This window comes from Babylonia areolata, chromosome 27, assembly GCF_041734735.1.
Source record: "Babylonia areolata isolate BAREFJ2019XMU chromosome 27, ASM4173473v1, whole genome shotgun sequence".
Lineage (NCBI taxonomy): Eukaryota > Metazoa > Mollusca > Gastropoda > Neogastropoda > Buccinidae > Babylonia > Babylonia areolata.
Window position 1 is genome coordinate 29969725 of NC_134902.1, and position 17262 is coordinate 29986986.

Genomic DNA, 17262 nt, shown 5'->3' on the forward strand with positions numbered 1-17262 from the left:
CACAGTCTGGGTTTATCCCTGGTGATTCCACCGTGAATCAACTGTTATGTATATATGATGACTTATGTCTTTCATTTGATCATAAAGTTACAACACAAGCAGTATATTTTGATATATCAAAAGCATTTGATCGTGTTTGGCACAAAAGACTTATTTACAAACTGAAAGTGAATGGTATTAGAGGGAAACTACTCGAATGGTTTACAGATTACTTATCAGATCGTTATCAAGCTGTTATAATTAAAGGTGACAAATCGGATTATAAGAAGATTCGTGCAGGTGTCCCTCAAGGCTCAGTTTTGGGTCCACTTTTATTTCTTATTTACATTAACGACATTGTAAACAATATCAAATCTAAAGTAAAACTCTTTGCAGACGACACAAGCATATCTTTAGCACTGAATAGCCCATACACTCGAGCAGAAATACTGAATTCAGATTTGGAAAAAATAAGCAAATGGGCTAAACTCTGGAAAGTGAAATTCAGCGAAGAGAAAACAGAATTATTAAACTTTGTACGAGACAATAACGCTGTTCTACCGCTTACATTTTGTTCTTCGCATTTACTGAGCACAGATAAACACAAACATCTTGGTATTATACTCCAGAACAACTGCAAATGGGACGCACAAATTCAAAGTATAATTAGCGTAGTTACCATGTTACTTTCTTGTCTAAAAAGTTATAAGTATAAACTTAGTAGAAAATCCCTTGAAATAATGTATAAATCGTTTATATTACCTCATTTTGATTATGCTGATATCATTTGGGATAATTGCTCTGCCACACTATCAAATTCTCTGGAGGATTTGCATTTGGAAGCAATAAGAACCATCGTTGGAGCTGTTCGTGGAACCAATCACCAAAATTTACGTAACGAGTCTGGCTTTTGTACACTAAAAGAAAGAAGAGATAGGCAAAAACTTATACAATATTATAAAATCATTAGTGGCATGTGTCCAGACTATTTGTTAGACCTTCTACCTGATCTTGTTGCAGTAAGGAACCCATACCACAGACGTAGACCTCTTGAACGCACGGTTCCAAAATGTCATACTGAAATATGTCGGAAATCTTTCTTTCCTTCTACAACAACCCTGTGGAACTCCCTCCCTGATCATGTCAAGAATTGTAACTCTCTAAGTGCATTTAAACGCTACTTGTCTGCTAACGATTCCATTGTATCTATATATTATTATTTTGGTGAACGTAAGGAACAAATAATTCATTGTCGACTCCGTCTTCAGATAAGTGATCTTAGAAATGACATGTTTCATCGCCACTTAGTGGATGATCCATTCTGCGATTGTGGCAATGGTAGAGAAACAGCTGAGCACTATTTGCTGTCGTGTCCGCGTTTTAGCGTGGCTCGTAGAAATACTGTCTTAAATATTCCCCAAGAATATATTCAGATACATACTCTCCTGCATGGTAATTCCAATTTTCAACTTAACATAAACATGCTGATATTTGAAACTGTACACAGATTCATCACTGAATCCAGCAGATTTTAAGTATGCACTGTTCTAGGTGTGTAGGTGTGACTCACTATATCTTCTACATTGGACATGTAATCTTTCCATACTTCCTGTCTAGTCGGTCTAATCAAGTACGATTATGTGTAATGTTATTCCCTCTCCATGTGTATATTTTTTCTTATTTTTTCTTCACTTTTTTTTTCTTCTTCTTCTCTCATTTCTTATCTTATTCACTAACTTGTTTTTCTTACCTTTTTCTGCTTTCTGTTGTGTGAACGACGTATCTTAAAAATGATGTTTATATTCATTGTAAATTCTTTAAATATATTAATCTCCACGGCGGCTCAAAAAAAAAAGAAAGAAAAAAAGGGGGGAAACAATGTACGTCTGCAATGACTGTCGCTTATATGCAGTTGGAAAATGTGTATTTTAACATAACTGCAATTGTGTAGCGTCCACCAGCCGTCAAACGAAACAAATGTATTTAATCACATTCCTGAGCACGATATAAGCTATTAGCTTGTTGTTGCTCCACTGTCTATCTGTACATGTGTGACATATTTACTGAATAAAATTTTGTTTAAATCAAGGGGGAGGAGGATTAAGAACAAGAACAAGAACGATGAGAAGAAGAAGAAGAAACAGCAGCAGCAGCAACAACAACGAGAACAAAACCTACAAAGAAATACAAATCACTCACCTGCCAACGTCGACTCTGCCATGGCACACAAAAGGACACTCGCCAAAGCAATGGTCCACATTTTGTCTGGACACAAGCTCAAGTTGTAAACAAAATAAATAAAGAAACAGACAGACAAACAAACAAAAACAAAAAAAACAGCAATAACACAATATAAAAAAAAAATCCACACACACACACCCACAACTGAAGCAGACCTCAAGAAGACGAAGGAAATAAGATTCACGGAGAGAACGCTAACTTCGCGTCTCCTGTGTGAACTTCACCAACGAAACAGACCATCCACCCCCAGGAAGACGACAAAATACCTCAAGCGAGTTGACCGACACAGAAACCATAAGGACAGATGTAAAGATCGGCCATCCAGTTCTTTTTGTTTGGGGGACTTGGAGGGAGGGGGGTACGGTGGAGGGGGTGCTTTTTGTATTGCCTTGTAGGGTTAGGGCGGAATTTCAGGGAATCTAACACGCTCAGACTAGCCACTTCTCATGCTGCTACAACATAAATCTACACAGAAGCCCCGCGTGGCAGCCTTTCTGCCTCTGGCCCACTTCTGAAAGAGTACTCCTGCGTGGTGCCCTATTTATAGTATATTCCGCGCTTTCATTGACTTGAGATAAAAATTTAAAAAATAAAAGAGTAAGAAGCAATGAAAGGAAACTGCAGCCCTGAGTGAAAAGGTTGTTGACACGAATGACGTTCAGCTGGGAATGACTGTACCGAATGGGAATAACTTTACCCGCTGGTAATGGCCGTACCGATACATGGCGAACGCACTTTACACATTGGACAAAACAGCTGTTGGGCTGTGGGTTAGAGAGGCGCGCTGTGGTAGAATCGGTGACGCGTTGGAATTCTGATCCACTGTTCACCAGTGATCAGTGGTTACCTGACTCCAGCTGGGGAAGGTTAAAACGGCGGAAGGAAGGCACTGGACCCCGCCTTTCTGTGCCGAGCCCTGGACACAGTGAATGTATGGATTCACTGACCCAATGGCCGTAAAACACAAGGGGACCTTTAAACTTGACCTTGTGGCGCATCGCAAAGCGAGGAGATTGCGAATCAGATCAGATCAAACCAGGTTGCTTATGGCCCAGCCGAAAGCAGAAAGGGGCCGTTCTAGTGCTGAACACAGTTTCAATTCTTAAAACCAGTCGAAGAGGAGGAGGAGGAAGGTGGTAGAATGGTTAAGACGCTTATAAGCCAGTGCAGAGTTTTTGTGAGGGTCCGGGTTGGAATCCTGCTCTCACCCCATTGTCTCAAGTTAGACTGGAAAATCAAACTGAGCGTCTAGTCATTGGAAGAGACGATAAACCGAGGTCCCATGTGCAGAACGCACTTAGCGCACTGAAAAAGAACCCATGGCGTCGAGAGTGTTGTCTTCTGGCAAAATTCTGTGGGTAGAAGAAATCCACTCTGATGACATGTACACAAATATGAATGCATACATTAAAGGCCTGACTAAGCTAGTTGGGCATCTGTCTAGCGGATGTGGTGTAGCGTATATGAATTTGTCCGAACACAGTGACGCTCCTCTGAAACTGTAAAGAGTAAAGTGGAAGAAAAAACAAAATAATGTTAAAATGTCGATTAAAGCTACGTCAAAGAGGCCAGTTCACTCATGTCTCGCCAAGTCCACATAAAATTCAAATCAAGATAATCAAAATGATTATGGAACACAGTGAAAAACGATCACGTTATCCACGTATGTTTTAGTTCAAGTTAAAAACATCAATCCCGCCCCCCCCCCCTCTCTCTCTCTCTCTCTCTCCCACATACAATGTTTATATGCATGCACACGCGCACACACACACACACACACACACACACACACACACACACACTACATTAGACTGCATTGACAAGGTTGTTGCATGTTGAACTGGCGGGAAGTGACCACAAAGATTAGTACTGTCGGTTCATGTCTGCAGACGGCGCAGCTCAGGGACAACACTTTGGAGAGAGGCTGACACGACCGCGGCCAGCGACCCACTGCTCTAAAAATAGATGGATAGCTCATTGGCCCAGGAAATCTGAAGCCAACTGGGCGCCATACTGACACTCGTATCCGGCTGAAAGTCAGTTGAGAAGTTGTCTGCTAACTGGCGGCAGTTTCTGAACTGTAACCGTTTATCTTCGTTGAAATCGTGTTATGCTTACCCCTGCGACATGCCAAATGTTGTGTCTTGATTGATATTTGCCAATGAAGCAGTCATCGTAGCCAGCTGAGCACTTGGCTACATATATGAAATTACCGCTTCGCGCAAAACTGACACGAGTTGCAAAATGGCTGATTGAACACTTCCGCTGGTTTCAGTTAGCAAAGGGGCTCGAAGAAGGCATGCGCTATCCACCTATTTTTAGAGCTCTGCCAACAACCCCTGTTATGCTGGTGAGTTTGGACCAGAGGTTTGGGACTGGCTGGCCAACGTTGCCAAACACCTCTCTCCTGAGTTTACAAACACTGTCACGTTGATGAGCGCGGTGACGGGCGCCATAGCCGAGTGGTTAAAGTGTTAGACTTTCAATCTGAGGGTCCCGGGATCGAATCTCGGTAACGGCGCCTTGTGCACGGGTATTTTTCCGATCTTCCAGGTTAACACATTTGCAGACCTGAACCCCCTTAGTGTGTATACGCAAGCAGAAGAGCCGACTGAGACCTGTGATTGGGTGCTCACCATTCGTTTCCTGTGTCATTCAATCAGATTTCAGTCACGCACACACACACGCTCATACAGACACGTAATGTTTTTATGTGTTTAGACGTTTTGCTTATTTAGCCCCAGCATGTTGGCAGCCATACTCCGTTTCTAATGTGCATGCTGGGTATGTTTTTGTTTCAATATCACACCGAACGCTGACATGGATTACAGGATAGGATCTTTAATAACCGTTGCGTGTTCGATCTTCTGCGTGCGTAAACACACGAAGGGGGGGTTCAGGCTCTGGTAGGTCTGCACATATGATGACCTGGGAGATGGGAAAAATCTCCATCCTGTACTCACCAAGCGCCGTTACCTACACTCGGCCAGCAAGCTGATGACAGCAGTGCGCTTCACTTTTGAAAACTGAAACTGAAAAATGTTTTAATGCCATTGACATTACAGTCCTATTAGCATGGGACACATCAAAATAATCGTTTAACACCATAAAACAAAACAAACAGCATGAATATATCAAAGTCGCAGCAACAACCCTGCAAAGAAAATCACAAGGTCTGTTGAAAGACAATAAAAACACTTATGTCGAAAACGGCTTTACCCACGCTCGACAAACTCACGGCGTGCTCAACCGAAAAGAAAAGTATGTAAAAAGAAAAGTAAACCTATACATATTCAGTTAATTTGCACTTTCTCTGTGCATATTTGAAAACGATATAAATGTCGGCTTCTTTGAGTCGACCATCCAACCTAAACGCTATGACAGTTAAAGCTTTAGAATGATTATGTTGTTGTTTTTTAAATTTCGAAACTGCAATTCTTTTGTTGTGTATGCATTTACAAGTCAGAGCAATTCTTGCTACGAAAGTGCCAAGCAAGGGCGATAAATTTAGCAAGTGACCGAATTATCTTTGCATTATCTGACAAAAGGAGATGGATGATGTCCCTTCCAACTGAAACACTTTCTTTGAAAACTTCACATTTTTTACGGATATCACTGTAGGCGTTACACACAAAAAGAAAATGAATTTCGTCTTCAATCTGCGCCCCACACATAGGGCATGGGGGTCGAGCGGATGTGTCAATGGAGTACCATCTTTTACTGGCATTCAGCCACAATACCCTTTGCCTGAACCGAGCAAAACTAAGTCTGTGCCATTTATTGTTCAGAACTGAAATATATTTTCCCGTCTCAAATATACTCTTAAACGAAAGAAGCCATCTATATTTTCCCGAATCTTCTAAATGAGACTGCCAGTCCTGTTTGTATGAAGAAATTAGTCTATCTTTAAATTCAGACAAGAATAATTTCACAACACTAACTCCTTGACACATCCAAACAATCCCGAAACAACGAACATTCAAAACATTCTGCACATCGTATGCCCAGTTATGCTTTCCAGATTCAAGTTGGTTTACCACCATGTTGTACGCTTGTCTGCATAATCTTTCAGAAGGAAGCTGTGTTAGCCTAAGCCAGTATTTAATGCATTTTATCCAAGTTGTGATAAATAAAGGGTAACGACCAACTTCACCATAAATCTTTTTCCTTTTTTTTTTTTTTTTCTTTTTTGATGAATGCAGTGGTACTGAAAGAAAACGTTTTATAGCATATGTGTGTACTTTTTCCATTTCACTATTGTTACATAAACCCCATACCTCTGCCCCATATGACAACATTGGTACAACCTGTGAATCTAATAGTTTCCAAAAAATTGAAAAGTCAATGCAGTTTAGTTTCTTTAAGGATTTTATAATTTCTATTGTTCCTTTTTTCCCTTTTCTACAGAATTCTACCCATGTGCTCTGAAGACTCAGCTTTGTGGTGAATAAAAGACCTAAATATTTGTAAGAGTTTGAAACACTAATCTCATTGTTGCCATAAAACCATCTTTCATGCACTGAGAGATGTCCTCCTTTACGAAAAACCATGACATTTGTTTTGTCCAGATTTACAGAAAGATCCAATCTGTCAGCTTCCTCCTTTAATGCATTTATCTGGTTTTGTAAGCCAACTACAGTGTCCGACAAAAGAATTATGTCATCAACAAACAAAAGCAAAAATATCTCAACAGCAACAGGAATCAGTTGAATACCATGTCTTCCCTTTTGGACAACCTCCCTAGCAAGTTCATTTATGAAAAATGAAAACAGTAAAGGGCTAAGCAAACATCCTTGCTTCACTCCACGCGGACATTCAAACACTTCAGAATATACACATCTGTACCTCACACAAGCAAGCACACTTCTAAGTGCCATGTATAATTTACCATTTACACCCTCTTTATGCAATATACTCCACAGCAAGTTCCTGTTGACAGAATCAAAAGCCTTGCGAAAATCTATAAAAGCTACATATAATTTAGTGTTCCTAAGAAGATGTTTTTGAACAAGGGAGTATAATGTGAAAATATGGTCTACTGTACTATAGCCTGATCTAAATCCTGCTTGTTCCTTAATTATTTTTTCTTCTCTTTCTGCCCATTCTGTTAGCCGTTTGTTTAAAATGTTTGTGTAGACCTTACCAAGAATACTTGTAAGTGCAACACCACGGTAATTGTCTTGATTATTGGTATAACCTTTCTTATGCAGAGGGATTATAATAGATTTAGCCCAATCTGTTGGAAATACACCTTCATTAAACAGCTTATTAAATAAAGTAACTAAAAAGTCTGTTACCTGTGAACTGGAATGTTTTAACATTTCCCCTAAGATTCTATCTGGCCCTGCAGTTTTCCCACTTTTAAGAGTTCTTATACTGTTAACAATTTCTTCTCTTGAAATTGGGTAATTGAATAATGGTTCTTCAGAGTCATCTGATCCAATGTCATTGTTATCATTATCTGAACCATCATCAAACATGTTGAAAACATTGCGAAAGTGCTCGAACCACTGATTTATACTTATTTCACTATATATTGTTACCTTTCTATTTAATGTCCTAGTTGTTGACCATAAAGACTTGGAGTCCTTAATAGAACTCTTCAATCTTCTTATTTGTTCTTCTTCAAATTCACATTTCTTTTTTTCGTTTCATTTTTACATAAACTAATCGTTCTTTAACATATTGTTCTTTCAATTCATCCTTCTTTTCTTTTGTTTTTGTCCTTTGAAATGTTTTCAACAATCTCTTCACATCTTTTTTCTTCTGTTCACACTCAAAATCAAACCATTCATCCTTATTTTTCTTTCTTTTGCCTACCATCCTCACCATACATGCAGCCGCACTATACATAGCTCCAACAAAAATATCAACATTTCTATTCACATCCAAGTTCAACATTTGGAAAGCACATCGAGACATTTTCTAAATTCTTCAGAATTCAATTCCTCTGTAAACATTTCTGCACTTTCTTCACACCAAACAATTTTTTCTTCAGTGCCTTAATCCTGATTCTGAACAGATTTTCTCATGCCATTTTTGCCAGGTCATTTCAATGGGAAAGTGCCAGGATTCAATACAATCACTTACAGTCATATTACAGTTGTGGGAAAAGTGTTCAGGGACAAGAAAATAGTCAATAACACTGCACCCTTGTGGTGACACAAAAGTAAATTCCCCATCCTTGTCACCATCACAATATTCATTCAAAATACACAGATCAAACAAAAAACACAAATTCAAGAGAGACTTTCCAAAACTATTTATAGTTTGATCCTTTGAGTGTCTTTCCAAGTGGTCTATCAAACCCTGGTCAAGAAAATTAAAATGTGACTCGAAATTTAACATATCTTCTTGCGTTGATTGACACAAACCAGTCCTGGATAGCCCACGAGAGAGACAGACAGACAGAGAGGGACAGAGAAAGAGAACTTGGAACTCAGAAATATTGTTTTACTGCGAGGCCACCGGCCTGTTTGCAAAATGCTGAAAACAAAGACACATGAACATACCACAAGAAGCAAGATTGTGTCATCTTTGTGACACGAATCGAGTGGGAGACGAATATCACTTTGTCATGGAATGTCCTGCATTTCAAAATCTCCGCAATCAGTATTTACCTAAGTGTTACAGAGCACGTCCCAACTTCCACAAATATGCAACATTAATGTCTATTAGTAGTAAGAAAAAGTTGCTAAATCTTGTAAAATTCATTAAAGAAAGTTTTAATGTATTTCGTTAGGAGCCAGTCTCAGTCTGGATTTACCACTTTTGCCTTAACTGTACTTGTTGAATAGGAATTAGAACAATGACATGTGTTAATCTTGACACTGCATCCTGTACATATCCATTTGTATTTGCATGATCATATTTTTTTTATGTCTTTTTCTCTCCTGTATATATCAAACCAATTCCAGTTTTACTGGCAAATGGGTGCTAAAATAACAACTTATTGTGTATTTTATTTTGTTACACCATGTCATTGCTATGGCTATGCTCCAACTAACCCCTCAGTTCCCAGTTCAGGCTCAACTAGTCAGATACAGAGTCGTATTGTAAATCTAAGTTGTGATCTGTGCATTTGTCTATGGAGTATTGCTTTCGCTATTCCTATTGCATTGTATCAGACTGATGATCACATTTGGCCTTTTATTTTATTTCATTCTTTTCCCCATTTGTATTATCCCCCCCCCCCCTTTTGTTTCTTCTTTTTAAATTATCTTCGCTCTTCCTCTGTGGCCATCATCCTGTTATTGTCATGTTTCCTTGTTTCTCTATGACTTAAAAGAGTTGATGGGAATAAACAAACAAACAAACTGTGGGAGGATGGGGCACAGTAATGCCAACCGCCGCCAGCCAACACGCACCTGCCCCACCGGTTCTGCAGGGGGTTGTCCTCAGTCCTCAGTCCTGCTCTGTCCACTGTGTGATGCTGGGAACATTCTAAACTTTACCCCAAAATGGGGTTCAGATTTGTTGTCTCAGTTCCTCAAGGAGACACCACTGTGTTCGGACAAATCCATACACGCTACATTACATATGCTAGGCAGTTGCCCGACCAGCAGCATGAATCGACGCACTTCGGCTTTATATTATTTATCTACATGTCATAGTGGATTCCTTCTACATAATTTTGCCAGATGACACCAGTTGCACGGCACGGGTTCTTTTTCTGTGCACCAAGTGTGTGCTGCACATGGGACTTCGGTCAAATTTAGGAGAAAGGGCGAGAGCAAGATTAGAACCCAGACCCTCACTGTATTAGCAGAGGAGCGTCAACAATTCTGCCACCTTCCTCCTTTGATGTTTGAATAATTATTGCTATTTAATGCCATTGGTTGTTCGTTGTCATTTTGTGTGTGCGTGTGCACGTTGTGTATTTTGGACGGGGTTGTTTTTTGGTTTTGTTTTTTTTTTTCTTGGAATGCGGAGGGGATTTTAGAATTGAGAGGGCTGGAAACAATGAATGACCATCCCTGAGTGACAGGAATAATCCGTGTTCAACAGTGGGTTGACCACATATTGCAGAATGGACAGGGAAACCATGCGTTAACAGAAAACCATGCTTCAAATAAATTGACACAACAGTTCCTCTGTGTAGTGCCCCTGCGAGTCTTCACCTCTTGAGGGTGAAGAAGAGGTTGGAGAGGGACAGTGGGTCACAAGGACTGAAGGTTCAAGCCCTGTTTTAGTATCACTGTCAGAAATTCAGGGACCTATTTGAACAGTTGTTTTGATTTATAGATGACACTATTTTACGGCAAGCTATTTTAACCAGTTTTAAGTGTTGTATGTGTGGTGTATGTTTGCAATTATCGAGTTATTTAATTGGTAATTTGTAATCAGAGAAAATCTATCATTGTATATATTTTTGTGTGTGCATGCTCCCATTCGTCTCTGTACAATGTGTATACTCTTTGAATGCATGTCTTATTTAAGTGTGATTATTAATCAAATCAAATATGTTGTCAGTTATGTGTGCATTGTATTTTGCATTTATTTTAGAAAGATGCTGTTTACTTCATTTTTTTGCAGTCTAGATCACTGACCATAACATATCATGGGTAATATAACATTTGCTATGTTGAGCATAAGTTTACAATGAAATAGTGTTCTAGATGGAAAAAGAGCATGGTTGGGCTTTCACGTTCTATGTGCGGAGGTAATGCATATATGGTGCCTTTTTTTAACCATCAGCAAACAGTCAATTTTTCACAGACTAAAAAACACTGAAAGCTGAACTGATCTAGCGTAGCTAAGACCACTTAGGCAATTCAGCCCTGTCCACTTTCACTTTAAAGTAAATTCGTTTACATTGACGTTTGTGTATGTATTTATCTTCACAAATAAAATCACAACCCTATTCTGCTAATTCATCCCTGAAATATTTTAGTTTCAGTTCATTTGTTTTACGTGTAATTTTTTATTTCTAATTTCTTGGTCAGATCATTTCATGCTCTTAAAAAAATAATTCACACACAAACAAACTGCATCACACATGACATACACTCACACATGCATACAATATCGCTTCACATGTACACACACAGAAACCAGACAATAAACCACACAGTAACATCACTTGCATTTATTTCAACACAAACGAGTGCCCCACTGACAACAGTTCCACAGCCAAGAGGAAGGGTAAATAATTTAATCGTCTCCCTCCTCCTCCTCCTCGTCCTGGTTGATCTGGAAGTAGCGGAGCTCGAAGGCCTCCTTGGAGCTGGCCACCACTCGCAGCCAGTCACGCAGGTTGTTCTTCTTCAGGTACTTCTTAGTCAGGTACTTCAGGTACCTGTCAACACCACACACAATCAGACAAATGAATCAAATACATACATCAAAATTTAGAAAGTGAGGAATATACAACACTTTGAAAAAGAAAAAATTCTCCCATTAATTCCAATTGTTTCCTGAACCCATTCATCCTTGGCGAGTTAACAGCTTCAGGGGGCTTCCATGCAATTCTGATGCAGGAAAAAAAATGCAGAAAATATGCTGTTTTCCCTCCAAATTACATGTAGAAACATCCAGAAATACTGTAGGTTAGTTCCCTTTCTGTATGGTTTGTGAATATACAGAGACATTAACACTGTTAGAATGAGAAGTTTTGATGCCAGAGCAATGCTCGAGTGCAGGGCTGAATAAGTTAAATCTAGGACTGTATTATATTTCACAATATGATACAAAAAGGTCACGAAACAGAGCTTCTGACAAATATCTTCAGAGTCCAAGGGACTATAAATCTTCAGTCTCCCACACGGTCTTCAGATGATCACTCCAGTACTGCACACTCCTATCCCTATCATACCTCTGCATTGCTACACACAAACTCAAAGGCAGGCAGAAAATTAACCTTTTTTCCTCTTTTTTTTCTTTTTTTAATAACTCAAACTGACAAACCTTCTGGTCACAATAATCAAGGTCTCTTCCAACTCTTGACCAAGAAAAGGTGAAGGGAAACAACTCTTTGTAGCTGACTATCCTAGTGTCAGACAGCAGCTCTGATACAAGGCTGTAGTCTTTTTTCTTCTTTTTTTGAGAAAAGAACAAAGAACAAAGAACACAAATAGTTATATTGAATTACATGCATATGATACAGAAGTACAGCCTGGCCAAAAGGAATGAGTCATCACTCATAGCCTTTAACAGCATCTGATTGGCTAGAGCAGACCAGATATGGCCGGGCATCTTTTCACGGTTAACCATGCAAAATTTGGCCAAGCAGGGCTATCCAATAGACCTAGTTTGCATCACTTTGACATGCTACAGTATATGACACAAAAAATAATACTGAATTACATTCAGATGATACAGAAGTACAAAGAAAGTAAAACAATTGACAACTGACATATGAATCAGACAAATAAACATACATACTCATGCAAGAAAATCAGGAATGCATAGCACTTTACACAAGAACAATCTCCCATCATTTCTATTTGTTTTCAAGATCCTAAGACTGGAGATTTCTCATCCTTTTTTTTTCTTTTCTTAAAAAAAAAGAAAAAAAAAAAAAAAAGTCTCTTTTTTTCTTTTTCTTTTTTTTAGTCTTTCCTTTTTTTGCATACAGCACAACTTGTAAAAAAGTTATTTAAAAAAAGAGCACATTTATGAAGATCATATTATTACATAAAGTTTTAAGTTGTACATGTACTGATTTTTATTGCTATTTCAAACAAGCAAAACAAAGGGAAGACAACCACTCAGAGAAAGGGAAAGAGGAAGAAAGGAAAAGAGCGAGAGAGAGGGACAGAGAAAAATGATTTGTCAAGCAGATATTTTCTTTTTCTGTTTCTTTATCATTTCTATCATTCCCATTAACAAACATTATTTTCCAATTCGAAGACTTCCAACAACCAACTGAAAGACTTCATTAAATGTTTCCTAACACCGACATTCGTAGTCACTGTCACAATCACAGTGGTTTCTTACTCAAAACTGTATGACTTGAACGTTCAAGGCATTGCATCAACTAGTCACTGATCATGAAAATCTAGCTAAAGATTTTGATCCTCAGAAATGGTTTATGTTATTTTTGGGAAGATCGAAAAATGGTTTAAAGCATGGCCAAATCTGCTAGGATTGAAAAGAAAAAGCAGATACTTTCTTGACCAGCATATGCATGAAAGATATGTCCTGGTAAATCAAACGCAAAGACACTGGCTGAAACTGACTTGAGGTTGCATGCATGATGATGCTGGCCTTGTTCTGATTGAACTGGTAACTAATCTTGAGAAGGATAACTTTTCACCAAAGTTGGTCTCAAATGATGTCTGAGGTAACAAATGTATTGCACAGTAACATCACCAATAAAAAACATAATGGGACATTAATGTTTTATCCTCTTCAGGAATAAAATTATCGGACATTCTCAACGTTGGTCTATGTCCAGAGTACAACCTACAGTGTACATGCCTGCCGATATGATACGCAAATGGAAGCAAGGAAGGGCAACTCACCGTTTGGAAAAGGGGATTTCTGAGGTCAGAGTGATCTTGTTTTTGTTGCGCTCCAGGGCCACCACACTGCCAAAGTTGCTGGTCTTCCCTTCTACCTTGATGCGTGCGTGCAGGTACTTTTCCTGCAAACACCACACACATTTCTACCATCATTCTCTTCATACATTTCCTTTGCATATTTATGCTCTTTCATACATTCTGTTTGTATCTGAACTGAACTGAACTGTTTGTGTGCTCCTTCTCTTTCCTACATTTGTGCAACTATTCTCTTTCACACATTCATACATTTATTCTCTTCATATATCCGTACATTTATACTCTCATACATTTGTATATTTATTCTCTTTCAAGTTTCATGCTTTGTACATTTATACTCTTTGTACACTGGTCAACCTATTTTCCTTCAGATTTGTCTATGGCAATAGTCATGTATCTCATTCTCAAGCTGCCCCACCTCAGAGTGTGATGTCTTGGTCAGCAACAATAGTCACAAACACATGATGCAACAAAAACATGACAAGAACACAGGTTCAGTTACCATTCCCTATGTGGAGATTGAAATGTGATTGAAATGTAAGCTACAAATGGTACATAGCCTACATGCATAAGTTCTCTACTTATGATTCAAACACAAAGCAAGAGTTTGACTGAATGATCACATTTTGTTGGCAAAACATTGTTATCTATCATTAAGATGCAGTCAGGAAACAATACTGCCATACAATCTAAATTACAGCAGCTCCGCAGCCTAATTAACTCAATTTTAAACTTAAAACAGAAGACTTAATCTGTCAACAAATACAAACAAAACAAAAAAATCAACTTGAACCTGCTGCAGTGCTACTTCAAACAGTTCCTGAAAAAAATGTGATCCACCCTTGACTACATCTGATGAGAAACTATATGCTCGAAGGGAAGACTGTCATCTCGCTGAAGTAAAACTGACCTTACAAGTCAGGATGTCAGTCACCATTCTTTATATTACTGACAGTTCTATCTCTTGAGATTGTATCCATTACTTGTGTTCAGCAAAATCAATCAGTAAATTACACCACTAAAAAGTACACAAAAAGTAGTAACGAGTAAGTGCACTTCACTTGGAAGCCTGACACTTCACCAAGGTTCAGGACAGGGAAACCATTAATGATGCAGCAAAACAGACAAAAGCTGTACTTACAAAGTCGCCAACATCCATGATTCCATCTTCTACAGGGTGGGTGCAGTCAACCTGGAAGCGTAGAGTGGTCTTCTTCTTCTTCCCTTTGCCGGCCGACTGCTTGCCCGGTCGCTTGGTTGTCTTGACCTGCATCAACAGTTGCTATTCAGTTAAAGGTAAAACTTGAAAGAGCCAATAGCCTTTAAGATTTACAGCCATCAGGGCAGTGAATTCATATCCAATGTGTCTTGGGTTTGGCAAAACAAGGTAGGGCCCAAACCTCTCCTTCCACCATTTGGCCCTTCCCCAACCGAATTCAGGTACCCATTCACACCTGGGTGGAATGAGGAAAAATTGGAATAAAAAGCCTTTCCTGAGAATACAACACGATGGGGCAACACAAAAACACTGTCAAATCACTGCTTAGCTAGCTGGGCAGGGCTACAATTCCCAATATAATTTTTGCTGTCCTGGGGCCAAGTGGGTTGGAAAAAAACAAAAAAATATGGTACTTATCTGCTGAAAAACTTCACAGGTATTTGCTCTCCCATTCAGCATTGTAAATTCAAGATGAAACTTAAAAGATATTAAAAGTAAAAGCAAAGTCTGCGAATAGTGCAATGCCAAGTTAGCAGGCATAATTCATTATATAAGTAGTATATATGTATTACAGGAATAGAAATGCCAGGTCGGAGATGGAGATAATAAAGCGAAAAGGGGAGGAGAGAAGTGTGATTTATCACCATCAGCAGTGAAGCTGACTGTGCTATTTGTGTGCGTGTAAACATGAATGTATGCCTCTGTGTGTGTGTGTGTGTGTGTGTGTGTGTGTGTGTGTGTATCAACTTTTTGTGATTCCTTTTTGTGATTGTAAACCGTTACAATCATTCACAACCAGTTTTGAGCTAGGCAATGCTGATGGTGGGGCCAGAAGCATCACACTACAAACTGCAGAGACCTAAACTAGTAAAATTTTTATACTTCTCTAAAACAGTGAAATTGAAAGCATATACTGATGTAGCATCCAAAGCTGGCTGGGAAATCTTAGCCACAGACTGTCATAGTGCATCACTCGCTCAGCCTGAGAAAAAGAACCTACACAAAATCAGAACTGTCAATGGATCAGTCAAATAGACTGACAGATGGATTCAGCTGTGTTCTTTTTCTTATTTTATTTATTTCACACAACTTTATATACATCTATCTATATACATATGTATCAGTATAGTGAAAGTGTGTGCCACTGTGTATGACTGTGAGTGCACGCATGCATGAGACAAGAGTGAGAAAGACAGTGGGATACCCTGTCGATTCATAAGTGTATGTCAATTAGTGAATTACTTATAAGTGTTACTGTCAGAAGAGGACTCTTGTCCTTACTTTATATCTAGGTCAGTCACGTTTCTGTCAGCTAGTAAACACAGCCAGATCAGAGTTCACATTTCATTTTCATCTGTTTTACAGTTTAGTGTTTACTGTGTTAGTTTTTACTATTACCGTTGGCCATTGTCTGACTTAATGACTTAAACTCACTTTAACTTATGCTGAATTAATTTCAATTAATTCAAGTTACAATGTGTGTGCACACACACAAACATTCACAGTTTCAAACATTGTACACACAAAACAAAACAAACAAAAAAAGAGAGATAATAAGCAGTGATGAAAAACTTCCCACCATATTTATTCATGATGATCGCGTTTAGTGTGTTGGATTACGATGCTGGTCAAACATCTGCTTGGCAGATGTGGTGTAGTGTATATGGATTTGACCGAACGCAGTGACGCCTCCTTGAGCTACTGATACTGATACACAATGATCGTCAGCACCAGTCAGATTTCGCTCTCCTGACACTTATTAAGTGACTGAATTAGTATGCAATCAAAAGCTTCAGCACAAACTGCTACATTTAATACTGAGTAAAACGAGTCAATCAGTAAGCAACAGTGAGTAGATGAGTTAGCTGTTATTCAATTTTTGTGTGGGACAGACACAATGAGAGGAGATTGCGACGAGTGTGGAGTAGCGAGTGGTTTTGTTAATTTGTATAGACTGCAATCTTTTGTTTCATTTTTCCCATGCAGTTCTCCATTCTTCATGGTGCTCTCCCTCATTTAATCGTTGATATGCTTCGACTGACTTGAGTTTGAGAAAGCAACAAGCAAGATCCAGTCATCTTCAGACCACTGTAGACAGCACACCACGTGAGCACGAAAGCCGAAGTTTGACAAAAACCAGTACAGTGTAAATAAGATCGAAAAGAAGTACACAGTTTTATCCTTCACATCAAAAACCCTAAGGCCTGTAACTAAGCAAGAACAAAGACGGTATTTCAGCACAAAATTAATATATTCTATGAACAAGCACGTGCACTTACTGGCGCCATTGCTGGATCTTTTCGTAGAGAGGAAATTGTGAAG

General features: G+C 38.9%; 2 protein-coding genes across 3 annotated transcripts in view; both read right to left on the reverse strand.

Moving 5' to 3' along the window:
• Nucleotides 1-2802, reverse strand: part of LOC143301231 (uncharacterized) — a 28784-nt gene extending 25982 nt beyond the window's left edge. Inside the window, exons 1-2 of one of the 2 annotated variants that reach the window (XM_076615363.1) lie at nucleotides 2487-2802; nucleotides 2179-2244 (exon numbers count right to left, since the gene is read on the reverse strand). In XM_076615363.1, coding sequence (XP_076471478.1) covers nucleotides 2179-2239 — 61 coding nt within the window. In that variant the 5' untranslated portion in view covers nucleotides 2240-2244; nucleotides 2487-2802. Of the gene's footprint in view, nucleotides 1-2178; nucleotides 2245-2404 lie in introns of both variants that reach the window. The other variant, XM_076615362.1, reaches the window with a different exon arrangement.
• Nucleotides 2803-11293: 8491 nt separating this feature from the next.
• Nucleotides 11294-17262, reverse strand: LOC143301190 (large ribosomal subunit protein eL22-like). Its single transcript, XM_076615295.1, has 4 exons — nucleotides 17220-17262; nucleotides 14863-14988; nucleotides 13686-13807; nucleotides 11294-11518 (listed from the first exon to the last, which is right to left on the reverse strand). The coding sequence occupies exons 1-4, from the start codon at nucleotides 17226-17228 to the stop codon at nucleotides 11374-11376; spliced, it is 402 nt and encodes a 133-aa protein (XP_076471410.1). The 5' UTR covers nucleotides 17229-17262; the 3' UTR covers nucleotides 11294-11373.